At 44.2% G+C, this 22,015-nt stretch overlaps 1 protein-coding gene across 1 annotated transcript in view; it reads left to right on the forward strand.

Annotated features, from left to right (window-relative positions):
• The first annotated feature begins 7,414 nt into the window (after positions 1-7,414).
• The window catches only part of ARFGEF3 (ARFGEF family member 3), a 90,641-nt gene continuing 76,040 nt past the window's right edge, over positions 7,415-22,015 (forward strand). Inside the window, exons 1-4 of the mRNA XM_056566657.1 lie at positions 7,415-7,775; positions 9,471-9,522; positions 15,624-15,705; positions 19,464-19,595. Of these exons, the coding sequence (XP_056422632.1) occupies positions 7,691-7,775; positions 9,471-9,522; positions 15,624-15,705; positions 19,464-19,595 (351 nt within the window). The 5' untranslated portion in view covers positions 7,415-7,690. The remainder of the gene's footprint in view (positions 7,776-9,470; positions 9,523-15,623; positions 15,706-19,463; positions 19,596-22,015) is intronic.

Genomic DNA, 22,015 nt, shown 5'->3' on the forward strand with positions numbered 1-22,015 from the left:
AAGTGATATGGACTCAGGATGACAAGGGGAACACAAGAGCAGATAAGTTCCCCGGTTTACATGGTGGCAGGTACTCTTTAAGGGGTTAAAAGCAAGTGAATGGGAAAGTGCCAGCTAATTACACAAGGAACACTATATTAAAAGTTTTATTTGGTGACAGGTACACTTTAAGGAGTGTTCACACATTCAGTTTTTTACGTGCAATAATTGAATGCAAAGCCAAAAACATCACAATTATAAAGGAGAGACTGGAAACTTCTCCTCTTTTCAAATCTATTCCTGGCTTAGTATTCAATAATTGTGTTTAAAAACCTGAACTTGTGGACACAGCCTTAGAAAGGTTTTCCGGGATAGTTTTTTTTTTTGCCAAGATTGTAGGCATTTAAAAAAAAAATAACTGGACTTACCTCCCACCGCTTCCCTGATGCCTCCGGTATCCTGGTCTCCTTTCTGCTTGTTGTTGACTTGTCACACTGCAGCGATCTCCTACCTAGGCTGGTGATTGGCTGAGCTGCAGTGTGACATATTGGGCCCCAGGCCACTATCAATGTTTTTTTATTACATGGACCGTATCAGGGTGTGGGTAGCATATAGCCAAAAGGCTATTTTACCCCCAGAAAGTGTAAACAAATAAATAATTAATAAACCTATTTGGTATCGCCGCGTGCATAAATGTCCAAACTATCAAAATATAATGTTATTGATCACGTACGGAGAACAACGTAAACAAAACCACAAAGAGGGGCCGTCAAGCCCCCTCCCATAAACTTGCATTGCGGGGGCGGGGTGTGATGTTACACAGGGGCGGAGTCGTAACGTCACGATACTCCTGCCCCGTAATCGTGACCCGGCAGACTCCGAGGCTGCAACACTGTGTAGAGCTCCCAGAGGTGGGTGCTACATGCTAGATAGGACCCCCGCGATCAGACATCTTATCCCATACCCTTTGGATAGGGTATAAGATGTCTAAGGGCCTGAGTACCCCTTTAAGGCCAAAATAGGCTGTGTCCTTAAGGGGTTATCCAGGAATGAAAAGAACAGGGCTTATTTCTTTCAAAAACAGTGCCACACATCCTCAGATTGTGTGTGGTTAATTGAACTTGTCTCCATTCACTTCAATGGAACTGAGCTGCAATACCACACACATCCTGAGGACAAATGAGGTGCTGCTTGTTTTTAAAATTACATTCTTTTTTCTATTTCTGGATAAACACTTACCAATTACTCCACCTACCCATCTTGGGAGGCCAACCTTGACTGTGGCTCCCTGGTGACCCTTGCAGATTTTTCAGTCTTCGGGGATTGAAAAGGTTTGTGGGGGCCCTGCCCCATTTTGGAGAGAGTTTGTGATAGACTGCATCTTTGTGCACTTTATGTATGGAACACTAGACTTTTTATGTCCTTGAGTGATATAAAGCAGGCCTTACAAAATGCATTGACTGGCTAGCACACCGGTCCAGTAAGGCGCTTTCACATTAATGGGATTCCACTTGCAGCAGGCTCTCATTGATTTCAATTGGAGTTCTACTGCTCTGTTTACACGTTGGAAGTCCCACGATGGAACTTCCAACGAGGAATTGGATTCCGGCGAAACACTGAACATAGAAACAAGAGAAGTCTTGTTTATTTGCTTTGGGGGATTACAGGCAGTCTGAGCCGGCAGCTACAGTCATCCCCATCTGGTGTACTGCAACATTGCCATGGGATTCGTGTCTCCTGCTGCCAGTGCCACCAATCTCTTGCTGTAACCAATTCTGGATCATTTCTCCTCCATTTACCAGCAGGAAGATTGTGGTTCCACAGAGGAAATTCTGTGTGGAATCTCTGTAGTGTGGATGGAGTCTAATTGGGATGTTGGTTTTGTAAATGGGGGCATTTAGATTAGTCCAGTAATAGGGACACTCAGGGAGATTTATCACAATCTGTGTAAAGGAAAACTTGACCAGTTGCCCATAGCAACCAGATAGCTTCTTTTATTTTTCCAATGACCTTTTTTAACCCCTTAAGGACCCGGGCTTTTTCCGTTTTTTCATTTTCAATTTTTCCTCCTTAACTTTAAAAAATCATAACTCTTAAAAATGTTCACCTAAAATTATATATAATGGCTTATTTTTTGCGTCACTAATTCTACTTTGTAATGACATTAGTCATTTTACCCAAAAATCTACGGTGAAACGGGATAAAAAATCAATGTGCGACAAAATTGATGAAAAAACACTATTTTGTAAGTTTTGGGGGCTTCTGTTTTTACGCAGTACATTTTTTGTCAAAAATGATACCTTATCTTTATTCTGTAGGTCCATACGGTTAAAATGATACCCTACTTGTATAGGTTTCAATTTGTATCACTTCCGAAAAAAATCATGAATACATGCAGGAAAATGTATACGTTTAAAATGGTAATCTTTTGACCCCTATAACTTTTTTATTTTTCTGCGTTCAGGGCGCTTTGAGGACTCATTTTTTGCACCGTCATCTGAAGTTTTTAGCGGTACCATTTTTGTTCTGATCAGACTTTTTGATCACTTTTTATTCACTTTTTTGTGGTATAAAAAGTGATCAAAAATGCGCTATTTTGGACTTTGGAATTTTTTTGCGCGTATGCCATTGAACGAGCGGTTTAAAAAGCGGTATATTTTTATAATTCGGACATTTCCGCACGCGGCGATACCACATATGTTTATTTTTATTATTATTTACATAATGTTTTTTTAATTTTTGGAAATGCCAGGTGATTCAAACTTTTATTAGGGGAAGGGATAATTGAAAGGGTTAATGATTTTTTTTACACTTTTCTTATGCAATATTATAGCTTCTATAGGGGGTTATAACATTGCATGTACTGATCTTTTACACTGATTGATCCATCTCCATAGGAATGGATCAATCAGTGTTTTCGGCGATTGAATGCTCAAGTCTGGATCTCAGGCTTGAAGCATTCAATCGGCGATCGGACTGCAGGAAGCAAGGTAAGAAGACCTCCTCCTGTGCTACAGCTGTTCGGGATGCCGCGATTATACCGCGGTGATCCCGAACAGCTCCCTGAGCTAACCGGCACATTTTACTTTCGTTTTTAGCCGCACGGCTCAGCTTAATATCGCACGGCACAGCGATCAGTGCGGCGCGCTATTAGAGGCAGGTCCCGGCTTCACTATGACGCCGGGCCCGCCGCGATATGATGCGGGGTCACCGTGTGACCCCGCGTTATATCGCAGGACCGGGACCCATGACGTACACATACGTCATGGGTCCTTAAGAGGTTAAAAATGAAAGAAGCGATCTAATTGGTTGCTATGGGCAACTGGTCAACTTTTCATCTGCACAGGTTTGCATAAATCTCCCCATTGGTTCTGTAAGTGGTGGCACTCAGGTCCAGTAATGGGGACACTGAGGGAGATTTATCAAAACCTGTCCAGAAGAAATGTTGCTGAGTTGCCCATAGCAACCAATCAGACCGCTTCTTTTCCTCTGGACACGTTTTGATAAATCTCCCCCACTGTCTCTGAGTGGGGGCACTGAGGTTCAGTAATGGGGACACTAGTTCTATGAGTGGGAGCACTGAGGTTCAGTAATGGGGACACTAGTTCTATGAGTGGGGGCACTGAGGTTCAGTAATGGGGACACTAGTTCTATGAGTGGGAGCACTGAGGTTCAGTAATGGGGACACTAGTTCTATGAGTGGGGGCACTGAGGTTCAGTAATGGGGACACTAGTTCTATGAGTGGGGGCACTGAGGTTCTGTAATGGGGGCACTAGTTCTATGAGCGGGGGCACTGAGGTTCAGTAATGGGGACACTAGTTCTATGAGTGGGAGCACTGAGGTTCAGTAATGGGGACACTAGTTCTATGAGTGGGAGCACTGAGGTTCAGTAATGGGGACACTAGTTCTATGAGTGGGGGCACTGAGGTTCTGTAATGGGGACACTAGTTCTATGAGTGGGAGCACTGAGGTTCAGTAATGGGGACACTAGTTCTATGAGTGGGGGCACTGAGGTTCAGTAATGGGGACACTAGTTCTATGAGTGGGGGCACTGAGGTTCTGTAATGGGGGCACTAGTTCTATGAGTGGGAGCACTGAGGTTCAGTAATGGGGACACTAGTTCTATGAGTGGGGTCACTGAGGTTCAGTAATGGGGACACTAGTTCTATGAGTGGGGTCACTGAGGTTCAGTAATGGGGACACTAGTTCTATGAGTGGGGGCACTGAGGTTCAGTAATGGGGACACTAGTTCTATGAGTGGGGGCACTGAGGTTCTGTAATGGGGGCACTAGTTCTATGAGTGGGAGCACTGAGGTTCAGTAATGGGGACACTAGTTCTATGAGTGGGGTCACTGAGGTTCAGTAATGGGGACACTAGTTCTATGAGTGGGGTCACTGAGGTTCAGTAATGGGGACACTAGTTCTATGAGTGGGGGCACTGAGGTACAGTAATGGGGACACTAGTTCTATGAGTGGGAGCACTGAGGTTCAGTAATGGGGACACTAGTTCTATGAGTGGGGGCACTGAGGTTCTGTAATGGGGACACTAGTTCTATGAGTGGGAGCACTGAGGTTCAGTAATGGGGACACTAGTTCTATGAGTGGGGGCACTGAGGTTCAGTAATGGGGACACTAGTTCTATGAGTGGGGGCACTGAGGTTCTGTAATGGGGGCACTAGTTCTATGAGTGGGAGCACTGAGGTTCAGTAATGGGGACACTAGTTCTATGAGTGGGGTCACTGAGGTTCAGTAATGGGGACACTAGTTCTATGAGTGGGGTCACTGAGGTTCAGTAATGGGGACACTAGTTCTATGAGTGGGGGCACTGAGGTTCAGTAATGGGGACACTAGTTCTATGAGTGGGGGCACTGAGGTTCTGTAATGGGGGCACTAGTTCTATGAGTGGGAGCACTGAGGTTCAGTAATGGGGACACTAGTTCTATGAGTGGGGTCACTGAGGTTCAGTAATGGGGACACTAGTTCTATGAGTGGGGTCACTGAGGTTCAGTAATGGGGACACTAGTTCTATGAGTGGGGGCACTGAGGTACAGTAATGGGGACACTAGTTCTATGAGTGGGAGCACTGAGGTTCAGTAATGGGGACACTAGTTCTATGAGTGGGGGCACTGAGGTTCTGTAATGGGGACACTAGTTCTATGAGTGGGGGCACTGAGGTTCTGTAATGGGAACACTAGTTCTATGAGCGGGGGCACTGAGGTTCAGTAATGGGGACACTAGTTCTATGAGTGGGGGCACTGAGGTTCTGTAATGGGGACACTAGTTCTATGAGCGGGGGCACTGAGGTTCAGTAATGGGGACACTAGTTCTATGAGTGGGGGCACTGAGGTTCTGTAATGGGGACACTAGTTCTATGAGCGGGGGCACTGAGGTTCAGTTATGGGGACACTAGTTCTATGAGTGGGGGCACTGAGGTTCAGTAATGGGGACACTAGTTCTATGAGTGGGGGCACTGAGGTTCTGTAATGGGGACACTAGTTCTATGAGTGGGGGCACTGAGGTTCTGTAATGGGGGCACTAGTTCTATGAGTGGGGGCACTGAGGTTCAGTAATGGGGACACTAGTTCTATGAGTGGGGGCACTGAGGTTCTGTAATGGGGACACTAGTTCTATGAGTGGGGGCACTGAGGTTCTGTAATGGGGACACTAGTTCTATGAGCGGGGGCACTGAGGTTCAGTAATGGGGACACTAGTTCTATGAGTGGGGGCACTGAGGTTCAGTAATGGGGACACTAGTTCTATGAGCGGGGGCACTGAGGTTCAGTAATGGGGACACTAGTTCTATGAGTGGGGTCACTGAGGTTCAGTAATGGGGACACTAGTTCCATGAGTAGGGGCACTGAGGTTCTGTAATGGGGACACTAGTTCTATGAGCGGGGGCACTGAGGTTCAGTAATGGGGACACTAGTTCTATGAGTGGGGGCACTGAGGTTCCGTAATGGGGACACTAGTTCTATGAGTGGGGGCACTGAGGTTCTGTAATGGGGACACTAGTTCTATGAGTGGGGGCACTGAGGTTCAGTAATGGGGACACTAGTTCTATGAGTGGGGGCACTGAGGTTCAGTAATGGGGACACTAGCTCTATGAGTGGGGGCACTGAGGTTCTGTAATGGGGACACTAGTTCTATGAGCGGGGGCACTGAGGTTCAGTAATGGGGACACTAGTTCTATGAGTGGGGGCACTGAGGTTCAGTAATGGGGACACTAGTTCTATGAGCGGGGGCACTGAGGTTCAGTAATGGGGACACTAGTTCTATGAGTGGGGTCACTGAGGTTCAGTAATGGGGACACTAGTTCCATGAGTGGGGTCACTGAGGTTCAGTAATGGGGACACTAGTTCCATGAGTAGGGGCACTGAGGTTCTGTAATGGGGACACTAGTTCTATGAGTGGGGGCACTGAGGTTCTGTAATGGGGACACTAGTTCTATGAGCGGGGGCACTGAGGTTCAGTAATGGGGACACTAGTTCTATGAGTGGGGGCACTGAGGTTCCGTAATGGGGACACTAGTTCTATGAGTGGGGGCACTGAGGTTCTGTAATGGGGACACTAGTTCTATGAGTGGGGGCACTGAGGTTCAGTAATGGGGACACTAGTTCTATGAGTGGGGGCACTGAGGTTCAGTAATGGGGACACTAGTTCTATGAGCGGGGGCACTGAGGTTCAGTAATGGGGACACTAGTTCTATGAGTGGGGTCACTGAGGTTCAGTAATGGGGACACTAGTTCCATGAGTGGGGTCACTGAGGTTCAGTAATGGGGACACTAGTTCCATGAGTAGGGGCACTGAGGTTCTGTAATGGGGACACTAGTTCTATGAGTGGGGGCACTGAGGTTCTGTAATGGGGACACTAGTTCTATGAGCGGGGGCACTGAGGTTCAGTAATGGGGACACTAGTTCTATGAGTGGGGGCACTGAGGTTCCGTAATGGGGACACTAGTTCTATGAGTGGGGGCACTGAGGTTCTGTAATGGGGACACTAGTTCTATGAGTGGGGGCACTGAGGTTCAGTAATGGGGACACTAGTTCTATGAGTGGGGGCACTGAGGTTCAGTAATGGGGACACTAGCTCTATGAGTGGGGGCACTGAGGTTCAGTAATGGGGACACTGGCTCTAGTAATGGGGGTACTCTAGCGGTCCCCGTGGTCATATGTAAAACCAAAGCTATATAGTTTGAGAGTAGGAAACCCCCTTCAGCATGGCATAGAGAACTGTGACCTGTGTCGTAGTTACTGTGCCCGGGTGGCATACATATAGTAACACGCCATCACCCTGTGGAGCCCGCACAGATCCCCGGGCAGGTGTCTCCTGAGCATGCTCACACACCTAGCGCCTACAGCCAATACGTACACAATCCTCCCACAGGAAATCCCTCTCCGCTCCCCCTCCCTTCCTCAATGGTTTCTTCTTTACAGTAAAAGCCTAAACGAGGATTTCCTACTAGGCTAATAAGCAGAGGGGGAGCTCGGCTCGTCACCCTGAGCCCGGCCCGCCCCCTGCCGTTCAGCCCCGGGAGCATCAGTCCTGTGTCCGGTGCCACTATGGAGCCCGGAGATGATTCATCAGCTGTGGAGCCAGGGATGATGCTGCGCACTGACACCTCCTAGGAGAGGGGGCTGGGACATCAGGAAACCCTGCGCTTATCGTGTCTGCTGCTCAGCATCACCATCAGCCCCTCCACATCAGTAAACATGGAAGAGATTCTGAGAAAGCTGCAGAAGGAAGCCACGGGCAACAAGCACAAGGCTATCAAGGAGAAGTGTGTCGTGGCCATCGGTGAGTGCCTGTCCTGCTGTATGTGTATGAGATCATGGATGCTGCTGACATATGATGGCTGTCTACACTGCCTGCAGCAGGTGGATGCCTGACACTTCAGGATCACTGCCTGCCAGGTGTAGGCCACAGGATGTCACATGTGTCCTGTGCACTGTACATGTATGTCATGTATGGATGGCCTTATGAAGATCTAATCTCTACATACTAAACTTTTAGAAATGCTTCCGATCCTGGAAAAGATCCTGAGGGTTTGGACCAATGACATCCTGAGTCATCAGTCTGGAGACCCATCTGATGGCTCCTATGTCTGACCAGGAAGCATTACTTCTGTGCCTGCCTTCATTCAGTCCTGTTTACACTGAAAGTGTGGGCGTACCTACAGCAGGGGATTGTATACACTGGCCTATATGATCTGATCATACAGCCAAATGGGCTACCAAGGTCCCAGCAGTCTTCCACCTCTGCTGGTCTACCTGGAGAATCCTGTAGCCATCCAATGGAGTAGTATAGACTGTCAGGAAGCCTGACCCATTGGGTCTCCTTCACTATTTCTGGCCTTGTTTTACTTTGAAATAAGGAAAGAGGCGGATCACTCACCGGTCCGATGCTGCGCACTTTATTGAGAGATGAATACAGTGGCTACATGCGGATAGATGAACGCGGCAGGGCTAGAGGTGTTACGGAGCCGCGTCCGAAGCGACGGCACCATGACATAGGTGATGATGCATGGACACAGCAGGACTAGTATGTGTCCAAGCAGGCGGGGGGGGGGGGGGGGGGGGGGGGGGCAGTTGTTTGACTGGCTTTTTCAATATGAAATACTGAAAAATTTCTAATGAAAGCAATTCCAAAACCTATTGGTTATACATGCTTTACAACAAATCAAAAGTTTTTGTATCTGACAGTGCCCATTTAAAGGGGTACTCCGCCCCTAGACATCTTATCCCCTATCCAAAGGATAGGGGATAAGATGTTAGATCGCCGCGGTCCCGCTGCTGGGGATCCCCGGGATCCCCGCTGCGGCACCCCGCTGTCATTACTGCACAGAGCGAGTTCACTCTGCACGTAATGACGGGCGATACAGGGGCCGGAGCATTGTTATGTCACGGCCCCGCCCCTCGTGACGTCACGCCCCGCCCCCTCAATATGATTCTATGGGAGGGGGCGTGGCAGTTGTCACGCCCCTGCCATAGGCTTGTATTAAGGGGGCGGGCCATGACGTCACGAGGGGCGGGGCCGTGACATAACGATGCTCCGGCCCCTGTACTGCCCGTCATTACGTGCAGAGCGATCTCGCTTTGTGCAATAATGATGGCGGGGTGCCGCAGCGGCGATCCCAGGGCTCCCCAGCAGCGGCACCGCGGTGATCTGACATCTTGTCCCCTATCCTTTGGATAGGGGATAAGATGTCTAGGGGCGGAGTACCCCTTTAAGGATTCATATAAATTGAGCTTGTTCAAGCTGAGCACATATTGTATTCCAAGGTTGTCATGCTTAGATTGTAATGCACAGCTTCCTGTGGTAAATGAATAAATGTTGTGTATCTTTGATCTACATAATTCACTTTTCTCCTGTACCATTCAGTCTGTTGTTGCAGTTCTGCAGCATTTATCTTTAATCTGAATCCTGTGTATACAGTGTTTATTCCACATTATTCAAATACTTTATTACTGTATTTATTCTTTCAATATACAGATGTTTTAGAAGCTCCAGAGGGTGTAGCCAAGATCCCTCCTTACCAACTAAGGTAAGAGCATGTCCCTTACCAAGGCTCGCTGTTCTGTTCTGCATTTTATTTCATGATAAATGTTACTGATCAGTGTCATTTATATAGTGTCACAGGTTGTCATTATCCATGTTAGGGTAGATTGACACATGGTTATTTTTATGACATAGATTTGACCACAGTGGCACCACCTTGAAACCTGCATGTGCTTTACGTGCACATTTTGTTGTGGACAACTTTTGCAATCCACGTGTAACATCTGCAGGAAACGCGTTGTCTGTAACTACCTCTTATTATTTTCTAAATAAACAAGTGTTATATTTACCCTTGGAGCCACCTGTGTACGCCTTCCTGAGGCCCCTCTATTGGGAAGAATGGGTTCATTTTCTCAGGTGCCGGAAGAGCATCAGCTTTTCCCCGCAGAGTGGACAATTCAGTCCCTCTGCAAGGGTAATCTGCGGATTTACTGCAGACAAATACTGAGTTTAACCCCTTAAGGATTGAGCGTTTTTCCGTTTTTGCACTTTGTAATGAAATCAGTCATTTTACCCAAAAATCTACGGCGAAACGGAAAAAAAAATCATTGAGACAAAATTGAAAAAAAAACAAAAACGCCATTTTGTAACTTTTGGGGGCTTCCGTTTCTACATAGTACATTTTTCGGTAAAAATGACACCTTATCTTTATTCTGTAGGTCCATACGATTAAAATGATACCCTACTTATATAGGTTTTGATTTTGTCGTACTTCTGGAAAAAATCATAACTACATCCAAGAAAATTAATACGTTTAAAATTGTCATCTTCTGACCCCTATAACTTTTTTATTTTTCCGCGTATGGGGCGGTATGAGGACTAATTTTTTGCGCCGTGATCTGACGTTTTTAGCGGTACCATTTTTGCATTGATAGGACTTAATGATCATTTTTTTCATGATATAAAAAGGGAACAAAAATGCACTATTTTGGACTTTGGAATTTTTTTGCACGTACACCATTGACCGAGCGGTTTAATTAACTATATGTTTTTATAAATCGGACATTTCCGCACGCGGCGATGCCATATATGTTTATTTTTATGTACACTGTGTTTTTTTTATGGGAAAAGGGGGGTGATTTAAACATAGGGGAGGGGTTAAATGATCTTTATTCACTTTTTTTTTGCAGTGTTATAGCTCCCATAGGGACCTATAACACTGCACACACTGATCTTTATCATTGATCACTGATTTCTCATAGGAAACCAGTGATCAATGATTCTGCCGCTTGACTGCTCATGCCTGGATCTCAGGCATTGAGCAGTCATTCGGCGATCGGACAGCGAGGAGGCAGGTAAGGATCTTCCAGCTGTCTTGTAAGCTGTTCGGGATGCCGCGATTTCGCCGCGGCTATCCCGAACAGCTCCCTGAGCTAACCGCATGCTTTCACTTTCACTTTAGACGCGGCGTTCAACTTTGAACGGCGCGTCTAAAGGGTTAATAGCGCACGGCACCGCGATCACTGCTGTGCGCTATTAGCCACGGGTCCCGGCCGTTGTTAGAGGCCGTGCCCGACCCGCCGTGGCCCCGCGTTATAGAAAGTGAAAGGACTCATGACGTACTGGTACGTCATGAATCCTTAAGGGGTTAAAGGGGTACTGCGTTGGAAAACTTTATATTTTTTTTTTAAATCAACTGGTGCCAGAAAGTTAAAGAGATTTGTAAATTATTACTACAGAAGAGATGTGGAAAAAACGGAGCACAGACCTTTAGTTGTTGAAGATCAGGAGCTTCTTTATTGAAGTCTTGGGGACACCATATGCTGGGGGAGCAAGACGCCGGACAGTTCGGTGGCTACGACCGTATCGCTCTTCAGCGCTTCATCAGGGCCAGATGAAACGCGATATGGTCCTAGCCCGCGAACTGTCCGGCGTCTTGCTACACCAGCATATTTTGTCCCCAGGACTTCAATAAAGAAGCTCCTGATCTTCAACAACTAAAGGTCTGGGCTCCGTTTTTTTCACATCCCTTCTGTAGTAATATTTTGTTTGGACTGCTCCATACGTGTTAGCACGACCACACACATTGCCTGACCCAGAATATCCTGATCTGCTGCCACAGGTCAGGGATAGCCCGCATAGCCAGCACCTTACCGAGCTCTCTGCTGAATCACAAGCACAGTGCTCTCTGCTGACATCTCTGTCCATTTTAAGAACTGTCCAGAGTAGGAGAAAATCTCCATAGCAAACATATGCTGCCCTGGACAGTTCCTAAATTGGACAGAGATGTCAGCAGAGAGCACTGTGTTCCAAAAAGAAAATAATTTCCTCTGTAGTATTCAGCAGCTAATAACTACTGGAAGAATTAAGATTTTTTAATAGAAGTAATTTACAAATTAACTTTCTGGCACCAGTTGATTTAAAAAAAAAAAAAAAATTCCACCGGAGTACCCCTTTAAAATTGTGCCACATAGGGATCCTCCCTTACAGATGCCTGAGCAGTTCATATATAGCCAGGTTAAAAGGAATCTATCATTAAAAGAATCTTTGTCTAAATGACGTTTTTAATTTACTTATTTATTTATATATATTTTTTGTCATTTCCTCATATTAAAAGGGTTGTCTATTTAAAGAGAGATTTCCTAAAAGGCCATATATAAACTGTGCCACTTACAACTATACCCGCCTCTAGGCTTCACCCTAGCTCTGCTATGAAAGGCCCTCTGTTTCCCATCTATACATTGGAGACTGGCTCCACTTTTCTGTGCAGGCGCTGAACTATACTGACCTCATCCAGCGCATGCGCATATACAAGCATGCCTCTGCCATGTGCCTGCTATAAACTGTTTACAGCTCAGGTTAAAATGGCTGCCCCCATAATCTTGTAAAGAAAATAGAATAAAAAATGAAAAACAGTTTTAGAAAGTATTTAAATAGTTAAAAAAGGAAGATCTATATAGGGATGCCAGGAACTTACTGGAAGGATATGCCTGCTCTGCCAGGCTACTAAGAAAGCATTTGTGTGAACAATCCTTTGGGAGGTAAAATTCCCAAAACCATAAAGAAAATGGGCAGACTGTCTTTAGACTCTACAAATAGACAGTAGATGTGTGTGAACATGTTTCCAAATCCCGTCATGCTCCAAATAGAAAGATTTAGCAAATAATTAGCTTTAGTTTTATTGTGTATTCGGTTCTCTTATATAATTGGCTCGTATCAGTTCTTCTTGGTAAGTGTCTGCTACTAAACTAAGAACATACCTTCACATAATGCAATTCTTACCAAATGATCTATACCTACTTTGCATCTCTTAACCCCTTAATGACCAAGCCCATTTTGACCTTAAGGACCAGGCCAATTTTATTTTTGCGTTTTCGTTTTTTCCTCCTCGCCTTCTAAAATCCATAACACTTTTATATTTCCATCTACAGACCCATATAAGGTTTTTTGTAATGAAACCTCTCATTTTACCATAAAATGTACGGCGAACCCCCCCAAAAATTTTTAGGGAGGAAATTTCAATGAAAACAAAAATTTTGCACATTTTGGAGGGGTTCGTTTTCACACTGTACAATTTACGGTAAAAATGACATGTGTTCTTTATTCTGTGGGTCAATACGATTAAAATGATACCCATGGCTAGATACTTTTACATTTTTGTACCGCTTAAAAAAAATCTAAAACTTTGTACAAATCAGTAATCTAAAATCGCCCTATTTTGACCACCTATAACTTTTTCATTTTTCCGTATATAGGGCGGTATGAGGGCTCATTTTTTGCGCCGTCATCTGTACTTTTTTTAGATACCACATTTGCCACATAAAACTTTTAGATCATTTTTTTTTTTTATAAAATGTGACAAAAAAGCAGCATTTTTGGAATTTTTTTTATTTTTTACATTTACACCATTCACCGTACAGGATCATTAACATTATATTTTGATAGTTCGGACATTTACGCACGCGGCGATACCAAATATGTTTATTAAAAAAAATATTTTACGCTTTTTGGGGTTAAAATGGGAAAAACGGACAATTTTCATTTTTATTGGAGGAGGGGATATTTCACTTTTTTTTTTACTTTTTATTTTTACACTTTTCAACTTTTTTTTTTTTTTACACTTTTTATGTCCCCATAGGGGACTACCTATAGCAATTCTTTAATTGCTAATACTGAGCAGTGCTATGCATAGGACACAGTACTGCTCAGTATTATCGGCTATCTCCTGCTCTGGTCTGCTCGATCGCAGACCAGAGCAGAAGACCCCGGGAGACGGCCGGAGCCAGGTGAGGGGACCTCCGGCCGCCATGCTGGATGATCGGATCCTCGCGGCAGTGCTGCGGGTGATCCAATCATCCAATCAAAGTAGCGCAATGCCGCAGATGCCGTGATCTGTGTTGATCATGGCATCTGAGGGGTTAATGGCGGACATCCGCGTGATCGCGGATGTCGGCCATTACGGGCCGGTCACCGTTCCGATGCTCGCGGTCATACACATGACGTAAATGTACGTCCTGGTGCGGGAAGTCCCGCCAAGCCAGGACGTACATTTACGTCCGTGGTCGTGAAGGGGTTAAGGTGGATCTGTCGGTAGGTAAAGAGGGATGTAAATAAGTCCATGGCTAGATAAGGCTAGTCATCAAGATTCCGGGCATACCTTTTTTTTTTATTTTTTATTTCAGTAGTCCTTTCATTAGTCAGGATATAAGGGGTGCTTCCCAGCATGGCAAGAGCTCTCATATTTCCAGCCTATGTCCTCTTTATCACCACCCCATGGCCCACTTGCATCTTCCATCCTGTTTGACAGCCACGAGTTAAAGAGGACATGGGCTGGACTTACCTTGCTTCTTACCCACTGCCCCCTGGGCTTTTAAACCTTTTATTTCTTGACATTGGAGATGACTAGTGAAATAAAAAAGGAATGCCCTGAATCATAATGATCAGCCCTATCTGGCCATGTTCACACTCCTGATTCCTTGCTGACAGCTCCACTGTAAATAATGAACTATTATTTAATTATAGAAAGAAACAAAGACCAAATTATTGAAATAATGTTCCTGGGAGTGGTCCTGGTTTATCTCTGTTGTTTGATAGACAAGGCCACGTACTGTAAAATCAAACCTTTTTTTAGCCTTAATGGGAACCTGTCATTAGGTTTTACAATAAATTACTGTTGGCAACAGGTTATATTGGGTAAAATAAGCTTTTTCACCATATCCTGCTATCCTGCAAGCCGTCAGCAATTGGTTGTTGCAGGTCATCGGGGAGTGCAGGAGCCTAAAGTAGTCACGGTGCTCCAGGCTGTACTTCGGTGTGATTGACAGTCTGGGCACTGCCGACCTCACTTCTTAGTTCTCTCCTTACTGAAATCTCAGTAACCCAGAAGCCCCTTCATGCACAGGAATAGCCCAGCTTCTGGGCCTGCACAAGATTTCAGTACACAGCGGTGACGTCTGCTCTCAATCACATAACCATAAGTTACAGTGATTACCGCCCGGATTGCAGGATCCTGCATGCCCCGATGACTACTTGCACCTTCTTACCAAATGGCGCATGAGACTTTTAAAATGCATTTTCTTCACTATCGTTGACTGCCTGGAGGACATCAGGATATGGAGAGAGCTTATTTTATCCTATATAATGTGTTGCCAACAGTTATATAGGGTCACAGGTTCTCATTATATGACTAAATGTCAATTTTTTTACTCTACGTTTCTTTTTTTGGCCGAAAGAACAAGAGTCAGGCAAACAGCTTCCATTTTTTTTGTGTGTAAACATGGCCTGATATTTCCCACGATGCAAAGCGGCAAGCTGACCTGTATCCATATTCTATCCCTGTAACTAGCTGAGAAGGATTGCGCAGGCCCACTCCAGAACTCTTTTCTTCTAAGAATGTCCCACTTCATGACCCTTTGCCTAATAGCGTCACGATGTGGCCTTGTCACCTCTCTCGCCAAATGTCGTACTGATTTCCATACACTTCGTATCTTATGTTAATATATGACACATGTGACATATTTTACCTGAAACCATCTTGAACAGTTAGTTGGCAGGGAGCTAATAATGGCTTCTATCTTCAAGGTTTCTCTATTTGATATAAAAAATGTTTTTATTATCAAGATCTTAAATTATTATTTTTTTTAATAGGGAAAAATGTCTTCTGCCCCTTCAACTTGCTTTGGAGTCAAAGAATATGAAGTTGGCCCAACACGCACTAGCTGGCATGCAGGTAACAATACAGAGATCAACAGGTATACATGGCTCTTATTTGAGTCTCTAATTTAGTTTCTTTACTTGCAACATTCCTAAAGGTGAAACTATGGCATGTTGTGCCATCATTGAGAGCTGTTTATACCATTTATCATAATGAATTGGATATTTTCCTAGCCTTGGTTCTGGAAAATATAGATTTTATTAAAGACAAGAGACGAGAAGCAGCAACCAATCACAGAACAGAAAGAAAAAAATATATGAATATGCAAATGGGGATACAATATTGTCCAATCAGTAAACAGTATAGTCCATAAAACTGTTGTGCATAACATCCTCTTTCTTGATGCGGAACTGTGACATCTGAAGGGTTTGGAACAGGATTTTGAGAAGTAGTCCGGAAATCAACGAAGAAACAAACCATCCGGCGTTTAAACTGAAAATAAATAAAACAGGGTTGGGTTATATGGGTGGGATAATACTAGTCTTTAATAAAATCTATATTTTCCAGTACCAAGGCTAGGAAAATCCTCAATTTCATGACAAGACAAGAGACTCCTGTTATGCAAGTTCAAGGCTTGGAGGGGTATTCTGGGCAAAAACATTTTATTCTCTATCCAAAGGATAGGGGATAAGATGTCTGATTGCGGGGGTCCCCCCCCCCCCGGTCCCCCCCCCCCCCCCCGCGATCTCCCTGCAGCACCCACATTCCATGCGGGAGCTGCGTCTACAGTTTTGGAAACCTCCAGGTTTCCAGGACAGGGGACGTGACGTCACGCCACGCCCCCTCCATTCATGTATATGGCAGGGGGCGTGATGGCCATCACACCCCCTCCCACACACATGGAGGGTGCGTGGCCTGACATCCTGTCCCCAGTCCCGGAAACCTGGAGGTTTCCAAAACTGGAGACGCAGCTTCCGCATAGAATGCAGGTGCTGCAGGGAGATCGCGGGGGGTCCCAGCGGCGGGACCCCCGTTATCAGACATCTTATAAAATGTTTTTGCCAGGAATTCCCCTTTTTAATATATATCAATAATAAATATATATAATGCAGTAACATTTAAAATAGATTAAAGAAGAACTATAGAAACATGAGATTCAGGTCTGAAATAAAAATTACGGAAAGTAGATTTGGAGAACCAATCAGCGGCCTTGAGAATATCAGATAAGGCTCCGCCAGATTGAAAAACTTTGGTGGACATGGCTCCTCTAGTGGAATGGGCAGTGAAGACAGAAGTATCTATACCCGCTAAAGACATGGCAAGTTTAACCCATCTAGCTAGAGTAGAGGAAGAAAGCAGAAGTATGAAATGAGAAGTTGTGAGGAAGAAGCATCTAACGACATAAAGGCTAGAGATGAGCAAAGTTACAGTGATTCGATTCGTCACAAGCTTCTCGGCTCGGCAGTTGATGACTTATCCTGCATAAATTAGTTCAGCTTTCAGGTGCTCCGGTGGGCTGGAAAAGGTGGATACAGTCCTCTGAAGTCCATTTGCCTCCTGTGGAGAGAGGACTGCATCGAGCACCCCATCCTATGTGACTCTCATCAGCTTCTATGACAAGATCTGGCATGGAGTTGAAGATGGTCTTCCCATTCCAGTCGTGAATGTGTTATAGCCACCAGAGAAGTTCCTCTCTTGTTTCTGAAGTTAAGGTTACCGTATTTATCGGGGTATACCACGCATCGGCCTATAACAGGCACCCTCATTTTACCAAGGATATTTGGGTAAAAAACCCTGCTACATTGTTTCTTACCCCGCATCGGCGCCGCTGCCCCTTCTCTCCCCCTGTCTATCGGTGTCGCTGCCCCATCGCCGGCGCCGATAGCCAGGGGGAGAGAAGGGGCAGCGGCACCCATTGCCGACGCCGCTGCCCCGTTGTCTCCCCTATCCCCGGTAGAATAATTACCTGTTGCCAGGGTCGGGTCCGCGCTGCTTCAGGCCTCCGGTGTGCGTCCCCTGCGTCGTTGCTATGCGCTGCGAGACGCAATGACGAGTGACGTCACTCGTCATTGCGCCGCGCTGTGCAGCGCATAGCAACGACGCAGGGGACGCACACCTCTTTTGAGTTACTTTACCAGATGTTTTGCTGGATTTATTACACTTGGCAGCTGAATCATCAGCAGTCCAATATCTGTCCAATGGAGTGGTAGGTAAAATCTGAAGGGAAATGACAGGAGGAACTTGAGCCAGAGACATAGAAATGGTATGAGATATGGACTCTTGAAGAGTTAGCTAACTGAATGGCATTGTTTACCGATATATCCACCATGGATTGAATGCGAGCATTATCATTAACCTGTTCAGCATGAACAGGAGATGGGGGGGGGGGATTCATGTGACATAATGATTGATGTGACAGTAATATATAACAATATCTGAATAAAGCTAAGGAAAAGGACAATAAATATATATGTCTAAAATATATAATGAATTACATATATATTATATTAAATATATATATGAATAAATAAATCATAATAAAATATAGATATAATATATTGTATAATAAATACTTATGTATACTGTAAGAAGGATACATAGATACATATGTAATGCTTGTGAAAAGGAGAATGCCGATATAGGAGCGGAGAATTATGCCACAGCCGTCCTGTCAGACTCTGAGACGGATGACAGCGAAGCAGCTAAGGGGTAGGAGTGGCGCAAACGAGAACAACTGACAACCAGCTTTATTATAAAGACGTCACATGGAGGGTCCCGCGCAGAGCAGAGGACCTGGATGTAATGACGCAGCAGCTGAAGATCTCAGCGCTTGTCATTACAAGAGAATACAGAAAAGAAGAATATATCAGCGGTGAAATGAAGCTGAAATAAGCGAATACTTCGAATAAGGTGGAGATAAGGTGGAGATTATATAAAAACACAGTATGTAATATGAATAATAACATAGGTTAAAGGAAAGATATGTATGTGATGTAATAAATGAGAAAACTATAGGAAATAACTAATAACGGTGATATATATATATATATATAAATATATATATATATATATATATGTGATAGATAGAAGACAGAAGGGTATATAAATAACAGTAATAGCTTAACTCATGTGTTACCACTAGCAGCAGCAGCAAGAAAGAGGATGTTACAGTTATGCACAACAGTTTTATTGACTATACTGTTTACTGATTGGACAATATGGTATCCCTCATTTGCATATTCATATTCATACATTTTTTCTTTTTGTTCTGTGATTGGTTGCTGCTGCAGTAGTAAAAGAAAAACATTTGCATAATAGGAGTCTCTTGTCTTGTCATAAAATCCAGAATACTCATTATTAATGGCCTAAGCATGACTCTGTGTTCACATTCATTATGTGATTAATATGCACATTGGAGGAAAGATATTTGACATCTTCTCTTGATAGTAGTGGCCACTGCCCATCTTGTAGGTAAAACATTTTTCTATACAACCCCTGTTCTTCTGGTATGTAGGTCCCTTTAGACAACCACCCTGCTATCAGACAATTATAGGAAAAGGTTTTGCCTTTGTTTGTAATCAACTATAAAGTACTATACTGCTATTTTTGATGATACTTACACATAACTGATACATGTAAAAAAAAAAAAAAAAAAAAAAATGTATTCCTAGCAGAACCTTTTAACAGTCTTACTACATCTTCTCCCGTAGACCAAGGATCACATTAGTATGTGAAAAGAATACAGGAATATATTTCGATTCAGATGACGGGTTGCAGTCGGAGATAGTGACCTCAGAGCTGACTCATTGCTTATCTGCTATTTTTTTTAATAGAAACTTCTTGCTGACGATAGATTTGTATCCGTGGAAACAGAATCCGATGAGCGGCAGCTACTTAACCAAATGCTGAACGCAGTTAAAGTGACCCCATCTCTACATGAAGATCTGCAAGTGGAAGTTATGAAAGTAAGTACTTCTCAATGTCATAATGACCCCGGACGGATACATTACCGTCACAACGCGCTAGTTCATGAGTCAATGGCTGATTTGTACATTATGGGGGGCATTTATCATTGTAGGTGTAAGTGAAGCATTTTTCTACACCTTTTTGTGTGCTGGTAATGTGTAGGCGCACCACATTTATTAAATGATCGCAGAGCATTTGATACAATTTGTGCAGGTTACATTTTCAGAAATTTCTCTCTTCACATACAGTACACCAAAAAGCTAAGCTAAGTCTGGGCTGGTGAAGTTTTAGAGACTTTTCAGTGGCTTTGTGCCTTTTTTGTGCCTTTTCACAAAAACGCGCAGTTGATAAAACCCTTCCATATCATGTGTATTGCCAAAATTAGTGGATTGCAACTCAAAATCAGCAGAAATGTGTAACCCAAAAGGCGCAAATAAACCCTGCTTGCACCTTTTTTGCGCCTTGATTGGTCTTGTGATTGGTTGTTTTCCGTTCAGAGACGTCTGCTTGGCAACGCGTCCGTGGATACTCCTGTCACTGCTATGTCGGCGCGCTGCGAGTGGAGTGCCTTACAATAGACCGATGCCATTGTTTATGTTTATTTTCAGCCACTTGGCTATGTTGTTTACCTTGTCAGAGCTCCCGCAACTGAGCCTTGTTTTGGACAATCACTACTGGGATGTGTTTGTCACATTGCCGATTCCACCCATGTTATATCACTTAGTACTGTTTATATTGATGTTATATTATTATCATAATCGAACGCACACCTGTATGTTTTAGACAATAATTATTTTCTGCTGTTTCTACATGTAAATTAAGTTTTTTGTAAGTGGACTGGATGTGACATCACATTCAGCCCACCCCTTCCTGACCTGTACCTTGCCATTATATAAAGGGTGCTTGTTGTAGCAGCACCTAGATCATCTGAGGAAGGGGAATTTACCCCGAAACGCGTCATGATCCTTTTGTTTGTTTTTTTGTTTTTTTTGTTCAATAAAATTGCTTGATTAAGAACACTTACCTGCATCCTGTGTATACCTGGATAGAGCAGCGCTTGGATCCATTGGTCTTTTTTCTCACAAGTATTCCAGTTTCTACAGGGCGTTGACACGCTCCTGTGACCATCAGGCTCGGCAGCTCATCCAACTCTATCTGGTACCCCAATCAAGGGGTGATATGCGCAATTCTTCTGCTTTAAGGTGAGTGGCCACCCTGACTTAAGTCCTGGGTGTACATTCAGCATACTTTTTGGTTCCCTCACCTGCCAAGGGTAATACACGAGGCGCTGCCTCCCGGTTGTCTTTTTTGTCTTTATTTCTAGCATACTTCTTGTGCTGTTACTGTGCCTGTACGATCAGGAGTCTGTTACTTATAGCCAGTCTCTAGGAGGCTCTGTGGAAAAGATCAGGGAAATCTCTGATGTCAACTTTTTAACCTTTTTAAATTCTAGAATAAAGGCTGATTTCAGCATTCAAAGGGAGAGACTAAGGCAGTGTTTCCCAACCAGGGTGCCTCCAGGTGTTGCAAAACTACAACTCCCATAATGCCTGGACAGCCAAAGGCTGCCAAAGGCTGTCCAGGCATGCTTGGAGTTGTAGTTTTGCAACATCTGGAGGCACCCTGGTTGGGAAACACAAGGTATGAACCTCCTTTCATTGCATTATAGGAATGAAAACTGCACAAGATTTTTTTGTAAAAAGAAAAACTAATATGAATTTAAATTGTGATCTTTATGTGCAACCTACATTAAAGGGGTACTCCGCTTCTTAGCGTTTGGAACAAATTGTTCCAAACGCTGGAGCTGGCGCTGGGAGCTCATGACATCATAGCCCCACCCCCTCATGACGTCAAGCCCACACCCCCTCAGGACGTCACGCCCCCGCACCCTCAATGCAAGTCTATAGGGTGGGTTGTGTCACAGACTTGCATTGAGGGGGCGGGGCGTGACGTCATGAGGGGGTGGGGCTATGATGTCACGAGCTCCAACAGTTTGTTCCAAACGCTAAGCAGCGGAGTACCCCTTTAAATGCGACTCTTCCTGTAGAAAAAAAAGCATTATACAGCTACATTGAACAAAGAATAGAAAGAAAAATAAGACAGCCGAATACAGACATAAAAAAAACCCCATAAATTTGGGATCTCAAGATAAACAGCGTCCGAGATTCCAAGGGTTTAAAGGGGTACTCCACTGGAAAACTTTTTTTTTATCAACTGGTGCCAGAAAGTTAAACAGATTTGAAAATTATTTATATTAAAAAATCTTTATCCTTCCAGTACTTATCAGATCAGCTACTGTTTTGATCCACAGGAAGTTCTTTTCTTTTTGAATTTCCTTTCTGCCTGACCACAGTGCTCTCTGCTGACACCTCTGCCCATTTTAGGAACTGTCCAGAGTAGGAGCAAATCCCCATAGAAA

This window comes from Hyla sarda, chromosome 3 (assembly GCF_029499605.1).
Source record: "Hyla sarda isolate aHylSar1 chromosome 3, aHylSar1.hap1, whole genome shotgun sequence".
Classification (NCBI taxonomy): Eukaryota; Metazoa; Chordata; class Amphibia; order Anura; family Hylidae; genus Hyla; species Hyla sarda.